The 18,504-nt window shown below is 40.1% G+C and overlaps 3 protein-coding genes across 4 annotated transcripts; all 3 read left to right on the top strand.

Annotated features, from left to right (window-relative positions):
• Positions 1-33: 33 nt before the first annotated feature.
• Positions 34-3,999, top strand: LOC120004907. Its single transcript, XM_038854255.1, has 3 exons — positions 34-831; positions 2,088-2,251; positions 2,366-3,999. Exons 1-3 carry the CDS (start codon positions 213-215, stop codon positions 3,437-3,439), a joined length of 1,857 nt encoding a protein of 618 aa, XP_038710183.1. The 5' UTR covers positions 34-212; the 3' UTR covers positions 3,440-3,999.
• A 563-nt stretch (positions 4,000-4,562) lies between these two features.
• Positions 4,563-6,613, top strand: LOC120015966. The gene is made up of 4 exons (XM_038868501.1): positions 4,563-4,847; positions 5,760-5,830; positions 5,987-6,073; positions 6,156-6,613. The coding sequence occupies exons 1-4, from the start codon at positions 4,739-4,741 to the stop codon at positions 6,438-6,440; spliced, it is 552 nt and encodes a 183-aa protein (XP_038724429.1). The 5' UTR covers positions 4,563-4,738; the 3' UTR covers positions 6,441-6,613.
• A 1,722-nt stretch (positions 6,614-8,335) lies between these two features.
• On the top strand, positions 8,336-11,111 carry LOC119983330. 2 transcript variants are annotated; one of them, XM_038827008.1, is made up of 6 exons: positions 8,336-8,524; positions 9,503-9,553; positions 9,663-9,735; positions 10,356-10,396; positions 10,736-10,795; positions 10,903-11,111. In XM_038827008.1, the coding sequence occupies exons 1-6, from the start codon at positions 8,459-8,461 to the stop codon at positions 10,954-10,956; spliced, it is 345 nt and encodes a 114-aa protein (XP_038682936.1). In that variant the 5' UTR covers positions 8,336-8,458; the 3' UTR covers positions 10,957-11,111. The 2 variants fall into 2 exon arrangements, with proteins under 2 accessions (XP_038682936.1, XP_038682930.1); XM_038827002.1 differs by having other exon boundaries at positions 8,339-8,524; positions 9,657-9,735.
• The last annotated feature ends 7,393 nt before the right edge of the window (positions 11,112-18,504 follow it).

The following is an 18,504-nucleotide window of genomic DNA, read 5'->3' as shown; positions in this document are numbered from 1 at the left end:
GGCTGGATGGGCCGGCGCGTAGCCGTTCAATTCGTAGTGCGAAACTACGATCTCTTCGAAGTTCCAACTCCAACTTGTTCTTCTTCCTCCCGAGATCAACAGAGACGGCAACTCAGAATTCACACTCCGTTTTCAGATCAAAGTGCAGATGACCTTTCTGCTCAAGCAACCCTTGATCAACTCCTAACCATAGAAAGTAAACAAGGGAAGCAATGGTGGGATCACCCAAGAAACACTTGCTTCCTCTTACAATCGTCTCCTTCCTTGCTCTCTTCTTTTTCTCCCACTACCATTCCTCTCTCCCTCTCTCCTCTCCTCATCAAGATCCCACTTATACCCGTCAAGAAATCCATTACTGGAAATCTCCCACGCCCTTCGCTCTCCTTATCAAAGTCCTCGCCTTCAACCGCCTCGAGTCTCTCTCCCGCTGCCTTCGCTCACTCGCGGCCGCCGATTATGGCGGAGACACAGTCCACCTCCACGTTTACATTGATCACTTTGATGCTAGTAGAAATTATTCGAGGGATTATTTGGAACACAAACTGGAGGAGTCGCGCGAGATTTTGGCGTTTGTGGATGGATTCGAGTGGAGGTTTGGGAACAAGGTTGTGCATTACCGGAATGGGAATGTGGGGTTGCAGGCGCAGTGGCTGGAAGCGTGGTGGCCGAGCTCGGAGAACGAGTTCGCGTTTGTTGTGGAAGATGATTTGGAAGTTTCGTCACTGTTTTATAAGTTTGTTAAGAGTTTGATTCTCAATTTTTACTACAATTCATCCAATTTCAGTCCCTCCATCTACGGGGTTTCGCTGCAGCGACCAAGGTTTGTCCCAGGTACCACTATCTTCTTTATTTTTTTGAGTTCTGCTCTCTCTCTCTCTCTCTCTCTCTCTCTTCTCTCTGTATAGTATGTGAAATGTTCTGCTATCAGATTAAGATTAAAAGGTTAATAGGTGAATAAAATATGCAGATGAATAAGGAAAATAGTAGTTTGGAATGTGAATTTCAGACATTGAAACGGGAAGGCACGCTATTAGTTCAGTACAGACTCGATATTGCTCCATAGAGAATTGAATGCTAAAACTAAATCTTGTGCAGTTTGACACATAAATAAAGGCAAATTCCAAGTGGATTTTCTCATAATGGAATTTGGGTATTGTATGACTGTAAACTCAAATAAATTTAGTTTCAGGTTCAAGGTGATGAGAATGATACATGACCTCCTGACTAACATTGAGTCGAGCCTCGTACTCCTAGGCTCCTTATTAAATGCCATTTTGATATCCACATTGTAAAGGATCAGAGTGGACATGTTCTCCATTACAATAATACCTTATTTACCTTTGCATGCTGTGAAGTGTTAAGTGTAGCAGGAAGCCCATTATTTAAGGTTTGAGATTTAGTAATTCTCCTGTATTGCTATGATCAGGCCTTATTTGAACTTCTATAAAAACAAGCCTTAAGAGCTGGGTGGGGGAAAAGGAGAGGTCCCTGTATCTAATCTGACATTATTGTTTTTACTGTCACTAGAATGGTAATGGTATAGCATGGAAAGTATGAGGCTCGATAGAGTTTTTGTATGCAACTTTGAATAACAGCATGTTATCTCTATACTCACGTTAAAGATATGTTCCATGAGAGATAGCAATGGATAAATGCCAGGACACATTTGTACGGCCTTCTTGACTACTAGCGTAGAACTCTTTTATTTCCATGATACAATTGTATACAGTGCATATCTTTGTAAGAAATATGACATGTCTTTGCCTTCCAAATATTCACAGCCTTCAATGATTCTGATTTAAACTTCGTCAAATCATTGTTTGCCTCCCTTCTTGTAAGACCTTCTCATGGAAAACTTATTGATCTTTGCCGTCCTTGTTACTTTAACATAGGGCAAATTGGGCCCTTCAAAACATCCTCTTTTCCTCGTAGAAACTTTGTTATTTGTTTTTGCATTCTTGCTTGTTTCGTATTCATAGCAAATTGTTGACTTGACGGCATTTTTCACTCTTACTTTGCTGCATTTATGCTTTCTGAATTTCCTTTCATATTCGCTCCCTTGTGTTTTATCTGTTCACCAATTACAGGGAAACATGGAAACAAAATACATCTGGATAGTGGAACACGACTTTTCCTGTATCAGTTGGTGGGCACCTGGGGTCAGATTCTCTTTCCAAATCCTTGGAAGGAGTTTAGGTTGTGGTATGACAAGCACAAGACAAAGGGCCTCAAGCCATTTCTTGATGGGATGGTAATCTAGATCGTTATACTTTTCTGAGTTTTCTCTTCTTTTTATTAGAACAATCTGGTAGGTTTTTGTGGTTGTGTCTTGTTTTGTGAATTGAATTGGAGAATACGTATGCAGGTGACGACAGGATGGTACAAAAAGATGGGAGAGAGAATTTGGACTCCTTGGTTCGTAAAATTTACTCATTCTCGTGGCTATTTTAACATCTATACCAATTTTGCGCATGAGAGAGCACTCAGTGTCTCACACAGGGATGCTGGCGTCAATTATGGGAAAACAGCTGGCCCAGATTCCCAACTGCTGGACAAAAATTCTCTGAACTTCAATATTCTTGAAATGCAACCTTTGAGTAATCTAAAGTGGTATGATTTCTGTTTCAGAGAAGTACTGCCAGGAAGAGTTGTTAGGACCTTGGATGAACTCGGATCTGTTCTTCCCTCGGTGCAGAAACAGGAAACCATTCTCTTAGTGAGCTTCTATGGAACATCAGAGATCATCACAAGGAATCTGATCTGCCACTTTGAGAGATTAAATATCAGAAACTACATATTAATGGGCCCGCAATCTGGCTTTCTATTTGATCTTGCAAGAAGAGGACATCCTGTAATTGATGCAGACCAATTTCTCAACAATCTTAGAGGAAACAAATTGACAAGATTGCTAGGTTCGGATGCAAAGGTCAAAGAGGTTTTATTGAAGGCCTACATTATCAAGAAGTGTTTAGAACATAATTATAATTCCTGGTTAGTGGATGGGAACATCCTTGTCAGTAGTGATCTGATTCTTGGGCCCAATGATCCTGACCATAATTTCTACGCTGGGAAGCACTCAGAACTTTTTTATGTCAGGAGCTCGTCTTCTGCTCAGAAAGTTTGGAATGCTGATTTTTTGTACAATGTTGGATCTATGCTCAATAAAGCTTCATTTCCTGGAGATGGCAGAAACCTTTTGTATGCAGTGGATAGTCTGTTGAAAAAGAAGGGTGTGAGGATTGAGCCGCTTGATGAGACCAGGTTTGGCATGGATATAGGTACCAATAACGTTAACCTAACTTCTTCGAAGTCAGATGAGAAAATGGTTTATTGGTCTTCCAGTACGGGTTTTGATTTATTACAAAAGCAACTTGAAGAATTAAGGATGTGGGTTGTAGATGGTGACTCCTCCTGCACTGCGGTTGTTTGTCATCAGTGATAGCAGCTGCGTTGCCCTTTCATTGTACTTACATTCAAGAAAGAACACTTAGTATCCTTTCATGTTCTTCTTTACTAAGGTGGGAATCTCACCGCAGTGGTTGGTTCTCTATTGATATGGAGCTACTAGGCGACACTGAGAGAGAGGCATATGTTGGAACTATCTCTTGAAAACTACCGTTGCATAAAAGTATGCATTCGTCTTCATTTACTTGGCCATTCTAAGATTTGTGAGTCATTGACCCCGTGGTGCGAAACAACTCTGGCAATTTTGGACTTGGCAGAGGACTAGGATACAGAGATTTTGCCACTCTAGGCAACTTTTTCACAAGTAAATTTTGGATGTTCTTCGAGCAATTCTACAAGTGAAGTGGGGTGGTGTACCAGCGAAGCATGGGAAAACTTTTTAAGATTCAAAATAGTGCAGTAGTTTTCAAACTATTTTTGCTCGAATTAGGCTCCTGGAGAAAAATCTGGTAATAGCTTTATTTGTGTTGAATGTTGATTGATTCTATAGATTGTGTGCGAGGCAAAAAGAATGGAATCTGATTTTGTTTTTCTCAAGTTTCATCTTTTATGCATCTTTGTATCATCAGCGTAACTTGCATGTAGGAGGCAGAGTTGATTTCCTATTTGTGCTGTTGTTGTTGACCCCTCCTCCTGTGTTTAGTTGTTGGGCCAGATTGGGTCGATTCGATTCGTGTTCGTGTTGTGTTTAGAGTTATGATTCTACTTTGGATGGGGTCAGATTTGGGCTGGCCTTTGGATATACTGTCGAGCCTATCCATAAACCCTCAACGAGTAAGCCTTAAAAGTTAAAAGGTAGCTTTAGTCACGTCCCGATTTTTTTTAAAACTTCTCGTCAACTGATTTTTGTAAGAGATGATCAATTTAGATTGGGGTGTCTTAAAAAAAATCGGAGTGTGACTAAACTAAAGGTATCCAAAGTTAAAACTCGTAAATATTTCTTTTGTTTGTTTGTTGATTCTTCTACCGGACCCAATTAGTTTAGGCCCAAGTCCAGTCCATTCAACTAGACATTGTCAAAGCCCAGGTCCTCCTATCAAACCCGATCCATCGGCCCACAACCCGCTAACTGAGATATCTAGGGCTTCAAGGTCTCCATTCCCTCAGCAACATCTTCGTCACTGTGCGTCTCCGCTCTCTTCATCCCATAGCAACCTAAAGATTTTCACTTCTGATTCATGATATTATTCAAGAATCTAAGAAAATCAACAAGTTGCTGAGAAATTTTCAATCGAAATTGAATACCTAAGAGGGATCCTGAGCGAAAGCAAGCATGTACCCGAAACGCCAGAAAGAAAAAGGAGGCCCATCAAGAAATCAAGCGGACCCAATGGACCAAGAGTTCAACTTGAAGAAGATCATGAAGGAGATTGAGTCTTTCAGTAATTTTCTTAATACTTCTTCTCTGTTGCTTACCTTTGTTTACCCGTTATTTTGCGATTAAATCATATTAATGTGGATTTGGGTTTTGTCTGTGCACGTCATAATCTAATTCACTAGGCTTAGTTTTGTTTTGAGGAAGTGCCTCTGCTGAATTTATTCAGTAGTTTTACTAAGTTTCTCCTTGATATTCTTGCTTCATTTGATTAGGAAGTTTTATAAGTTAGGTGGTTCTGCTATCAAGCTGTGCCCACTTGTGGCGTTTAATTTTACTGCTCGGCGGACTTATATTCGCTGCCTGAGAATTCTCAGAAAATACCATATTGTTGGAGAAACAGGAACGAAAGGCGATCCCAGGCTTTCGTGGTGAAAATATAGTTATAACTCGTTAGAGTGTTTATCAATTTGAATTGTTTGGGGGAAGAATTTTACCTTCAGTTTTACTTTGTGTAACTTGCATCCATGAATCTACCTGAAATAAACAGGTCAGAGCAGATGTTGGGGGAATTAGGGTTAATTAACAACCGAGTCGTGGCTGTGCGCATGACAAAAGCTTAATTTTGGTGTTGGGATTAAGTAGGGCTTAACTATTTTCTCATATAGTTTATTGTATTATCTGGCTTTATAAATTGTGCAATTTCTTCTTATTCAGGTAAATGGAAAAAGTCATCTATGCGGTTCTTTGATATTTCTTTTCTTTTCTTTTCTCACATCAGAAGTTGAAAACTCGTTATGTAATTGATAAAGTATATCTTAGATTTTGTTATAGGTATTTAGTTCCTGACCGTATATTGTTTTACTTTTCCCAATATAATGTTTTGTATTCGTTTGGTGTGGTCAACTTCTGTAAATTTATAAGAACTTTTGAGGACTATTATTTTCGTCTTAACCACCACTGTGGGTTCTCAATTCAGGCTCCTCTCATGCGACGTGGAAAGACAGGAAGGAGTTAGAGAACGTGAAGGTGGTCTCTCTGGGCGGGAAGGTAAAAATTTGTTCCAAAACGTGTTTTGCTATTTCGTTAGTGTAAAATGGATTCTTCTCACGTGCAAAATGTAAAATGAATTCTTCTCAAGTGCAAAATTTTTGCTTTTATTTGTTAGTAGCTTCTTGCACCTTTTTACTCGTGCTTCTCTTACAGTCTGTGAAGAAGCAAAGACTACCTTTAAGCGTAGCACGACCAATGATGAAAAACCAAAAGAAAAGGGAGCAGAAGTTACTGGAAGAGGTGACTGATTTTTCACTTCTCTTTAATTGGTACTTATGACTTGCAAAATTTTGTTGCTGGCGCTAACTATTGTAGCTATCAGACTGTGGCACTTGGACACTTTGGTGTAAAGCTTGGTAATGGTTCTAAAAGATCGGTAGATAAGCGAAAGCCTGATAATAGTGTGCTGAAGTCCAGTGAAGGCTATTTTAGAAATGGTGTCCTTGACGTGAAGCATTTGTTAAGGCCGGCTCCATCTAGAGACACTAATTCAGCTAGACCAATGTCTAATTCAGCTATACCGATGTTTAATGAAGGGAAAAAGAAAAAGGGGAGTGGAAAGAAAAAGCATGGTAAGAAAAAAGGTGGTGGTAGGAAGCGTCACTGAACCACACAGTTAAAAGAGTGAATTCGCGGAAGACGGGCAGTGCAGTTCTTTTTTCTCTCTTCTTTTCTGGTTTCTGAAAAAAAAAAGCTTTTTTTCCCTGGAATCAAGTATGGTGGTAGGATCCTTGTTACAGTTTTGTTCAAAGTGAGTGACATTTGTATTGATTGTTGGTACCTATACGAGCCCTAAATGCTTTGCATGAGATAATATGTTGGTTCCAATTGAGATGGTACCAGTTCGTTCTGTATTCCTTCCAAACCAAAACTTGCAGGATACATGGTGTGAGATGAGAGATTATTCTGTTAGGAGCTTATTACTTGACTTGTGCTTCCCATGGAACCTAACCTGGGAAACAATCAACCATGGCCCTCTTTTGAATTTTTGGCCATCATATGTACAGGGCTGACTACTTGGATGGACCTTTTTTTTTTTTTTTTTGATAATAGAGAATGAAATCATACAAGTTTTTCTCTATTGGACATTCAATATAAATCTAAATTGAGACAAGTGCACGTAAGTTTTTCATCAGATGACATAGTAAATTGGATTAAAACCCAACGCCCCAACGTGTAATGACAAATATTGCTATTAAGGAGAATATGGATGGACCAGTACCTTAACAATCATTGATAATGTTGTTACTGTTCGAGTTATTGCTCCTAGTGAGAGTTGGACGGACAAATATCCTAATAATCATTGATAATGTTGTTGCTGAATGTTGATAACCCAAGTACTCTATTGTATATGTATGAAATTAGTTGTCCATTTTTCAATTTCTTTTTTCTCTTGAAATACCTCTAATAAATTTGTTTTTTATTAGAATCGAACATTGGACACACATAATATACTTAACTCATTTTTCAGTTGAATTCTAGGTTGGGTAATATAGTAATGTGCAATCAGACATCAAGGGTCAGCAGTGTTACTGGTAAAAAGAATCCCAAGCACATAAAGTTATAAGGGTAATTTCGTCAAATCACATGTCGAAGTCTATTCTGGTTAGGGGTGTAAGCGAACAGGGCTATTCGTGGGCCGCTCGAGGGCGGCCCGATAAGAGCTCGGCTCGAGCTCGTTTTTTTAAGGGCTAGGGCCGAGCTAGGGCTTGACTTTAGGGCTCGTTTAGGATTTAGAGCCGAGCTAGGGCTTTGAGAAGCTCGGCTCGTAAGCTCTAGGGCTTTTTTATATAAATAATATTTATAAATTATATATATGTTTATATATATATATATGTGTGTATATATATATATATGTGTATATATATATGTATGTATGTATATATGTATGTATGTATGTATGTATATATATGTATGTATGTATGTATATATGCGCGTGTGTGTTTATTCAAAATTATGTATATAAGTGTGTGCATGTGGTTATATATGTACGCGTGTGTGTTTATGTGTGTGTATCTATATATATGTATACGCTGTGTGTAGTTATATATGTATGTGTGTGTTTATATATGCATGTGTGTCGTTTATATATATATGCTTGCGTCAGTGACTGTAGTGTGTGTTTATATGTGCCTTGTATGGGTGTATGCGTGTGTGTTTATATGTGAGTGTGTAGTGTAGTTTATTTAGTCCCACATCAAAAGATAACAATTTTGAATTCATAATTTTTCTATAAATGCAAGGCCTAGATCCCCTTCTCCAAATAGTGGTACGACTTTTATTGCCTTTAGTGCAAACTGTTGGATGTGGGCTCGCGAGCCGAGCTCGAGCCCTGAGGCTTTTAATAGGGCCGGGCTAGGGCTCAGGTTTTGGGCTCGTTATTAAGCCCGGCCCGAGCCCGGGCCCGGCTCAAAAGTTAAGGGCCGAGCCTGAGCACTCAAAAGCCCGGCTCGGCCCGGCCCTTTTACACCCCTAATTCTGGTAACTCAATATAAACGGCAACAGAAAAATTGGGGAAAGCAACGGTGAAACTGGGAGCGTTCAGGGTACTATTACCGAAGAAGGAAGAGAGAGCGAGAGAGAGTGGGGTGGGCTTGATTGTTTGATTGATTGAGAGCTGCATACATGGACGAATCTGAGTTTCGACGCTTGCTCAACCTCTTCCCAGTCGTCCGACCTCGAGATTACCATGTAAGGAACCCCCCCCCCCTTTCTCTTTATTTGTTGCCATGTAAAATAGATCATCTGTTTCTTCTGTATATTGATCTGAATCTTAGAACTTATCTTCTTCCGGGATTCGTTTAATTGAGAAACTGAGACAATATGTTTCAATTATATGATTCTAGGCGGCGTCGTGTGGGTTCTCCGTGAGAACCTTTTCTTTGTTGTTCTGAAAATTTATCAAATTTGAGTTTGGTAGATTCAGTATGTTTGCTTTTACATTTATGTGCTGAAGAAATGCTTATTATTTGTGCATTTACATGTCATGGTTGTTGCTAGTTTGTTATAATCATTTTTTGTCAAGTGTTTTTAATCTATTGGTTTCATCACTTTTCTTTACTGATTAACTTGAAAGTTATATACCGTAGCAGTAGTAGGATTTTGTTTGTGCTTTTTTTTCCCCCTTACGAAAATTGTGTGCAAACAAGTTGTTTGTCACTGATTTTTAGATTTGCAAGACTAATGTGGTACTTCATGGTTGTTTTAAGGATTTCATGGTGTTATGTCAATGTTGTTCATACACTTTACTATTTCTATATTATTTCGTTAAAAGTTATAGAAATCAGGTGCAACATCGGTACTAAAACATCACAGGATACTGTGTTTTTCGGATTGTAACTGGACTGAGCAGTCATGATGTTGATATCCAGTGTCTACCTTGTTCAGGTCTACTTATTTGATTTTTCTTGCCTTTGAATGTTAGCGAGTACTATAATTGCATGTTCTAGGTTGGAATTGTGATGTGTTGATGATATTGTCCATTAACAAGGAGTTTCGAGTTTTTTTGTTGAGGTTGAAGTTTCTCTATACCATGAAATCTGAAAATCATGAACCACATGGGATTTTATTTTGCTCCTGGTGTTTGTTTAGTTTTTGGAAAGTCATCCTCTCTGTCCGCCTTTTTTTGGATTTGGTTATTGCTGAATGGTATTTTTTTCTCAATTTCAGGTGGACCTAGATCCATCAAGGCAATCAACGTCTCGGTCAACACAAAATGAGGCAATATTATTCGAAATGTCTCATAACCTTTTCCTTTTTTCATAGCTGTTGAATTCATATGTTCTCCTTTTTAGCTTAATGCATTTTGATATTTAAAATACAGCTGCAGGAATGGCAAGATGCATGGGGTGAAGCGGATAAGAACAAATTGAATGATCAAGGAATAGTCTCAGTCCCACAAGGTGCGTTAAATGCCAAAATATGTGATTTATGAGAATATATGCCCCTTTCTTTGGATAGTAGTTGTAACAAACGAGGTATGGTATCTAGGCTTGTATTTTTTGTGGATCTATAGATGTCAAATGTTTCAAATAGGAGTAAATTGTCAACCATCACAGTTGCTAACATTTTTGTGATTACTTATCATATTGTTGGAATGTATACTTTTGAGTATTGTTCTTGATTTTCTGGAGGCTGAATGTCTTCCTTTCCTTATATGTATGCAATGAACAGAAGAATAGGAGTTTCCGTAGTGAAGCTTTGTAATGCTCGCTTAATTTAGATCACCATACTTGTAAAATTCAAATGCAAAATTCTGTGTTTAAATTTTCATTTAGAAGTTAGAACTAGTTAAATGATGTTAATGCTTTATATGTTTTTGTTATTTGTACTTCTTTAGTTGTTTTAATTTCAAGGATGCTTCTCCTTCATTTTTTTCCCTTCTCTCATATGTATCTTCTTGGAAGCATAATTGCTGCTATAATAAGGCTCCAACAATTCATTTTCTTTTTTTTTTTCCCTTTTGGCTCTACTTGTCATGTGCTAAGTTACTTTTTACATTGATGTGGATCTTTGTTAATAGATCCGTTTTGGGAGAAGCTAAGGTCAGCAGCTGTGAGGAAGGTGAGTATCTTTGCTTTCTTTTAATAGATATGTTGTATTACCATTGGTCAATTAGGTAACATTGTATTCATGGTACTCGGGTAATGGATTCTATTACTTGTGTAATTTTCTTTTTGCAATGGGCTGTGAGCATGGATGATTCTATTCAACCTTTGAGTTATTCATGGTTTGGATGTCCTACCGAAATGACATGATTGTTGGCAACTTAGCATATGGGTGCAGAAAATATTTACTTCATCGCGTCTCATAATTTATGTCAGCAACTGCGGTGGATCCCTGAGAAAAAATGTAGTATCATATGCTAAGTACAGAATACTAAAGAAGCAGGCTTTCATGTAGGTGGGGGCAGCAGAGGCAGAGAGACTTTGCGAGGCTTTTCAACAAGTCCACAACAGACTTGTACGTATAGTATATTTCAATCTTAACATAATGGAATACCCATCCATTGAAGCTTCAATTCTGTTAGTGTTGTAACACAATGTATATCTGTTTTTTTTTGTTTCCAGGTGCATGAAGAGATGACAGTAGAAGGTGCGCTGAAGTTTCTGAACTCTTCATGAAGCTCCAAAGGATATCTTTTATCATTGTTTCTGTCCTCTTTTATGGAATTGCTGAACATTAAATGCTTTAAAATCGAAAAGGATATTTGTAATCTGGATATTTGAGGCTGAGACTTGGTATTTAATTGTTTATACATCAATTGTCATTCTACAAACTACAATGCATCATCTTATTCCTCTTGATACAATGCAATACCAGTAATCTGTGAAAGTAATATGGCACCATTTGGTGGTAATGACAATAACACAAGTGATCAAGACTGGACTTGCTTCCAGCGTCCTTCCTATGTTTGAGTCTGAAGGTGCCCGGGACCTATTCAGTTCAACAGATAAACTTGTAAGTTCTTTGATCATTCACTGCCAAGTATTGAGATGCAGTTGGTTCTGATATTCTTCAAGTTCAAGCCTCCCATTTTTCTGCTCAAGCGCGTAGGACTGCCAGCGGATTGTCTCCCAAATACTTTTATGTGATTCGTATGTGTACATTTGATATACTTGTTCTTGAACAATGACACTGAAATGTTTGACATGTTTTTCATGATTCAGGTAGCTAATACTCAGTCCTCTAGTACTTAAACATGAAAATTCGCAGAAAGTGTTTACACATTAGAGTACAGCAGGACTGAGTAACGTGGCCACATTGGCACATGGAAATAAGGAAATTCAACTGCAGAAGCTCTCAAGAAAGTGGGAATTGTGGTAACCTTCTTTCTCTGTTTAGTGTTTGTGGTCTGGCCACTTATGCAGAGGATGGTGAGACGGACACCTGAAGGCCAACTTATGCATTGGGTGCAAGGATGACTGATGAACACCCAAGTAAGGCAATGAAGAGGGCTTACAACCGGGCAAGAAGACTCAAGATCAAAGAGGCCCAAGTTGCTAGTTCCAGCAAAGGAAATCAGGCTCTTTACCAGCTGCATTAGTGGATCCGGAGGCAGCATAGATAGAGGGAATGAATGCCGGTGAATTAATGGAGCCTATGAATGCGGAAGAAAGGTCAAGAAAGTTATGGGGCCTATCGTCACTAATAAAGCAAAGCTTAAATTAAGGAGTAATGATAGCTATACTCAAGTATTGACTTACCAATTAATATTAGGCATTTATAGCCGTATGTCTTGCCTAGAATAAAGGATATTAATCCTAATAGTTAATTTGCATGTCTATTTATGGAGCCCATATTGTAAGCATCGGGGGGAGGAAATCAATACAAACGAGATTTATTCTCAAACTCTGAGTCTACTTCTTCATCTTGAGGAGGTGAACTCAACCGAAATAGGTTCAAGGATTCATCATTGGTGCTTTCATTGAGAGATATAACAACGGTTGAATTCTTGTTCTTATGGCAACACAAAAGGAAAGAATGGAGGTTCTCGAATCAAATGTCCAAGCTATCAACACTGAAATTCAAACGATCCAACAAGTGATGCAGCAGAGGTTTTCCCAGCTGGAATCCTTGTTACAAGGACAGAAAGCCACAAAGAAAACCACAAAGGAGAAAAGACAAAAAAGCAAGAAGGAGAAAGAAGTACAGCAGAGTGAAGGTGGGTCATCATCATCTTATTATGGAAGTGAGACAAGCGATGGGTCAAGGTCAACGCAGGATTCATCCGAAGAAGAAGAGGAGACCAATCAAAACCCCAGGCGAAATAAGGAGATATACAAGCCAAGAATGAACTTTCCAACTTTCAACGGTGAAGACCCAGTAGCCTGGATCAGCCGAGCAACCCAATTCTTTGCTTTCCAAAATATCAAGCGAGCAGAGAGGGTGGATTATGCAGCCTTCTTCTTAGAAGGGGAAGCAAACCTATGGTGGCAGTGGTTAGTTCGCACGTACCATAAAAAGAAGAAATCAATTGGTTGGAAGGAGTTCGAGAAGGAGTTGACAGCAAGGTTTGGATCAACAGGGTATACCAACCACGATGAAGCCTTGTCTCGGGTCAAACAAACCGGAGAATTAAGAGAATACCTCAAAGACTTCGAGAGGCGATCCACCATGGTGCACGGGTGGCCGGAGAAAGCTTTAGTTGGAACATTCATTGGGGGCCTAAAGCCCGAACTTGCTCGTGGGGTAAAGATTAACAGGCCAAAAAGTGTCCGGAAGGCTATCGAATATGCTCGCTTGGAGAACGAGCACTTAATGGAGTCAAAAAGAGGGGAAAGGGGAGAACCTTTCAAACTGGCCAGTTCAACACCAGAATGGAAGGACCAACGCAAACCAAGCAGCTCAGCAACGGGATGGAAAGCCAGTGCAACACCATCTCTACCTCCAGCCAAGAACATACCACCAGGGGCGAAGCGCCTCTCTTGGGATGAGATACAAAAGAAGAGGGAGAAGGGTATTTGCTTTAATTGTGACGAAAAGTTCATTCCGGGCCATCGTTGTAAGGTAGCACAAGCATTTCTTATTGAGCCAGTAGATGAAGAAGTGACATCGAGAGGTGAAGAGGAGAATGCGGAAACACCAGAGAAAGGACCCAATGACCCGCAAATATCACTTCATGCATTAGCTGGAGTAAAAGGGCCCAGAACCATGAGGTTGAGGGCACGGGTCCGAGATAAGCCAGTAACGGTTCTGATAGACAACGGTTCCTCACACAATTTCATCAATTGTAGGGTGGCAAAAGTATTAAAGTTAGGAATCCAAGCCATAGATCCTTTCGAAGTACGTGTGGCCAATGGGGAAAGTCTGCAGTGCAAGGAGATTTGTAGAGAAACAATGCTGAAAATTCAAGACATTCAAATGAAGGTGGATCTCTTCGTATTACCGTTAGTTGGGCTTGATGTGGTACTCGGAGTACAATGGTTAGAAGGTCTGGGAAGAGTAGTGTCAGATTACAAAAATATGACCATGGAGTTCTTATGGGGAGATGGATGGGTGAAATTAATTGCCCAAACCCCTGATAGTGGAAGAACTGTGGAGGCAGCAGTCTTGGAACGAGAATGGCGGGGTGGAAGTCACTGTTTTGTTATCCAGGAAATAACATCATTGGTGGAAAATCTCGAACAACCGGAGAACAAAATTCCAAATGAGGTACAAGATTTGCTGGAGGAATTTAAAGAAATACTAGAAGAACCAAAGTCCCTGCCCCCGCAACGAGTGTATGACCACCGGATTCCATTGAAGGATGAATTGAAGCCGATTAACGTAGCGCCTTATCGTTACGCCCATTTTCAAAAGAACGAGATAGAAAAGCAAGTGAAGGAGATGCTTCAAAGTGGATTGATTCGACCTAGTAATAGTCCATTTTCATCGCCAGTATTGCTAGTTAAAAAGAAAGATGGTTCGTGGAGATTTTGCAACGACTACCGAGCACTCAATGAGGCCACCGTGAAGGATAGATTTCCTATACCAACAGTGGATGACATGCTTGACGAGTTGCATGGTGCACAATATTTTTCCAAGTTAGATCTACGAGCAGGGTACCATCAAATCCGCATACATGAGGGAGACATCCATAAGACGGCTTTTCGCACGCATAATGGCCATTTTGAGTATATGGTAATGCCGTTTGGCCTTTGCAATGCACCATCAACATTTCAGTATGCCATGAACTCCATCTTTCAGGATTTTCTGAGAAAATTCGTTCTTGTATTCTTTGACGATATTCTCATTTACTCTAACAATTTGGATAACCATGTATCACACCTGCGGGTAGTGTTGAAGATTTTGATATCTCACAGGTTCTATATCAAACCTTCCAAATGTGCGTTCGCACAAGTGGAACTAGAGTATTTGGGGCATATTATTTCAAGTGAAGGAGTCAAGGTGGACCTACGAAAGATAGAAGCAATGCAATCATGGCCACTTCCCAAAAATGTGTCGGCTCTTCGGGGATTCCTCGGATTAACTGGGTACTACCGGAAGTTTGTGGAGCACTATGGAATTATTGCTAAACCTCTCACCGACATGTTAAAAAAAGGAGGGTTTCAATGGTCTACCAAAGAAATCACGGCATTCCACAATCTGAAGGATGCAATGACTAGGACTCCTGTACTTGCAATGCCTAATTTTAGCGAGGAATTTGAAATTTATACTGATGCTTGTGACACCGGAATTGGGGCTGTTTTAATCCAAAAAGGAAGACCAATAGCTTTCTTGAGCAAGGCTCTAGGTCCAAAGAAGAAAGGGTGGTCGGTGTACGCCAAGGAGATGTTGGCAATCATTGAAGCGGTGCGCTTGTGGAGGCCTTACTTGATGGGTAAAAGGTTCAAAATCTTTACGGACCAACAACCCCTTAAACACCTCCTTGAACAAAGGGTAGGCACACCAGAGCAACAAAGATTCGTGGCCAAGCTTTTGGGGTTCGATTTCGAAATTTACTACAACCCCGGACGAATCAATCTCGTGGCCGATGCACTCTCTCGAAGAACCGAACAACCAGAGTTGCAGGCCATTACTGGACCAATTTGTGCAGTCTGGGATGAAATCAGAGAAGCTACTCGCACTTGTCCCTATATTACGGAGATCAAACAGAGGATGAAAGACAGTCCGAGCACTATGACCGAATACAAGACTAGTGGAGACTATATCACCTATAAAGGGCGGACGGTAGTACCACATGATGCTGAACTAAGAAGGAGGCTACTGCACCATTTCCATGATTCAGCTGAAGGTGGGCATTCTGGAGTACTTCGGACATGGGTAAGAGTATCACATTTGTTCCACTGGCAAGGTTTAAAGAAGTATGTTCAAGATTATGTATCCTCTTGCGATATATGTCAAAGAATCAAGAGCGATTCTAGACGACCGGGCGGATTACTACAGCCGTTGCCAATTCCAGAGAGGGTGTGGGAAGATATTACCATGGACTTCATTGAAGGATTACCCCAATCCAATGGGTACGATGGAATATTGGTAGTAGTAGACCGGCTCACCAAATATGCTCATTTCATTGCAATGGTGCATCCCTACACAGCTAAGTCCATTGCACACCTCTTTGTTTCTAACATTGCCAAACTACATGGTATTCCTCGCTCTATAATCACCGATAGGGACCGTATCTTCACCAGTAATTTTTGGAATGAGTTTTTCAAACTTCAAGGATCTCAACTCTCTATGAGCTCGGCTTACCACCCACAAACAGACGGACAAACTGAGGTGACAAATCGCTCTCTAGAGCAATATCTACGTGCGTTCGTCCACCAAAATCCACATCGATGGGAGGATCATCTCGGCTGGGCCGAGTATTGGTATAATACTACATATCACTCTTCGACCAAACGGACACCATTTGAGTATTTGTATGGCATACCACCGCCGGCTTTGGTCCATTATCAACAAGGAAGGTCCCTCAATAATGAGGTTGATAGAGAGTTGTTAGAGAGAGATGAACTTCTTCGTGAACTCAAGGCAAATCTGGAAAGATCGAATAACCGTATGAAAATGCATCAGGACAAGGGTCGACGAGATGAACAGTTTGAGTTGGGGGATCAGGTGTATCTGCGGATTCAACCACACCGACAGAAATCCTTGTCACAAAAAGCCTTGTATAAGCTTAGCAGTAGGTACTATGGTCCATACAAAATTATCAAACGCATCGGCGCCGTGGCATACAAGCTAGACTTGCCCCCTGAAACACATATCCACCCTGTTTTTCACGTGTCACAATTGAAAAGACGTGTAGGAGACCCTGGCTTAATTGCACCACAACTGCCTCCGATGAATACCGAGGGAGAGATTATCATCCAACCATTGAAAGCACTGGAGTACCGAAGAATCAAAAGGGGGAGTCGCTACAGATGGGAAGTTTTAATCCAATGGGAGTCTCTACCCTTGGAAGAGTCCACGTGGGAAGACTTACTCGTGTTAAAACTGCAGTTTCCAAACTTAATCCTTGAGGACAAGGATTCACTCCAAGAGGGAAGGAATGATGAACACCCAAGTAAGGCAATGAAGAGGGCTTACAACCGGGCAAGAAGACTCAAGATCAAAGAGGCCCAAGTTGCTAGTTCCAGCAAAGGAAATCAGGCTCTTTACCAGCTGCATTAGTGGATCCGGAGGCAGCATAGATAGAGGGAATGAATGCCGGTGAATTAATGGAGCCTATGAATGCGGAAGAAAGGTCAAGAAAGTTATGGGGCCTATCGTCACTAATAAAGCAAAGCTTAAATTAAGGAGTAATGATAGCTATACTCAAGTATTGACTTACCAATTAATATTAGGCATTTATAGCCGTATGTCTTGCCTAGAATAAAGGATATTAATCCTAATAGTTAATTTGCATGTCTATTTATGGAGCCCATATTGTAAGCATCGGGGGGAGGAAATCAATACAAACGAGATTTATTCTCAAACTCTGAGTCTACTTCTTCATCTTGAGGAGGTGAACTCAACCGAAATAGGTTCAAGGATTCATCAATGACCCAAGACACCAGAATCAAAGTTACACTGGTACATCTCACTGCGATGAATAATCTCGAGAATATGACCTCAGATGACAATTCTGATTCTGATTCTGTAAGTTGAAGCAATGTTAAGGGTACTGGGTGTGAGATTCTTAGAGAAGGAAGCCATTGATGCATCAGAGACAACAGAGGCCATCAAATCCATTGTGGATGAGTTTGATCTTTATCATTTGGGAGAAGAGAAAATCAGGAGACTACACAAACATCTGCTCTTGAAGACTCAAGTGAATTCCCAGAGCTTGGAACTATATTCTAAACCTCAACTTTCCAAGAATATACAGAGAAGTAGGAGGGATTAAGAAAACCACAGCTGTTGATTAAGATATACAGTGAAGGATTTCTTCTTTACTTACCTATTATGCAAAGGATTTGGACCTGTATATATTCTCCTCTTCTCATAACCAAAAACTGCTTGGTCACCATCTTCATCTCTCTCTCTTCCAAACCCTACATTAGATCCAACAGACCCTGATGTTTTGAAGCTTCCATGTCTTGCAGGCACATCATTGTTAACCAATATTAAAAGGGTCAAAAGCCAGAGGGAAAAGCAGGCCAATTCTTTGGTCAAAACCTTGTTCTTCATCCTCAAGACCTCTCAATCCTTACCAAAAAGAAAAAAACAACTTCCTGATTCCAAAAGGACTTTAGAAGAAAGGGAAAGTGTAGTTGAGGATATTGAAGTGTGATATGATGCATAGGGTATGGTGGCAACTGAATAGCAATAAATTTGGTGCAGAGGGTGTTTTGAAACTTTGGATTCCGATTTCAGAGCCCACGTCTTACATGGAAAATCTGATTTATGGACCAGGGATGGAGTTTGTGTTTCTTCTGTGTGCTTGTTTGAATCCTTGCATATATATAGGCAGATTTGGCACAGGATCAAAGCGTGCCCTTAATCAAGGTATACAGCTGTTACACACTTATCATCTAGAGTCTCAAATATCTAAAATGTTTCTACATGCATGAGATATAGATATGATATTTAGTTATTTACAAGAGTCGTCTTAGACATTTCTTTGAAACGGGAGGATTCGAACCATGGTCATCAAGGTGATATGCACCATCCTTATCAGTCTAATTAGTGGCTAGGGTGTCGTCTTTAGACATCTTAATTATGAGTCGGAACAGACTAACGCTACAAAA

The sequence above is a fragment of the Tripterygium wilfordii genome, chromosome 2 (genome assembly GCF_013401445.1).
Source record: "Tripterygium wilfordii isolate XIE 37 chromosome 2, ASM1340144v1, whole genome shotgun sequence".
NCBI classification, from domain to species: domain Eukaryota; kingdom Viridiplantae; phylum Streptophyta; class Magnoliopsida; order Celastrales; family Celastraceae; genus Tripterygium; species Tripterygium wilfordii.
This window is presented reverse-complemented; position numbering and strand designations above follow the sequence as displayed.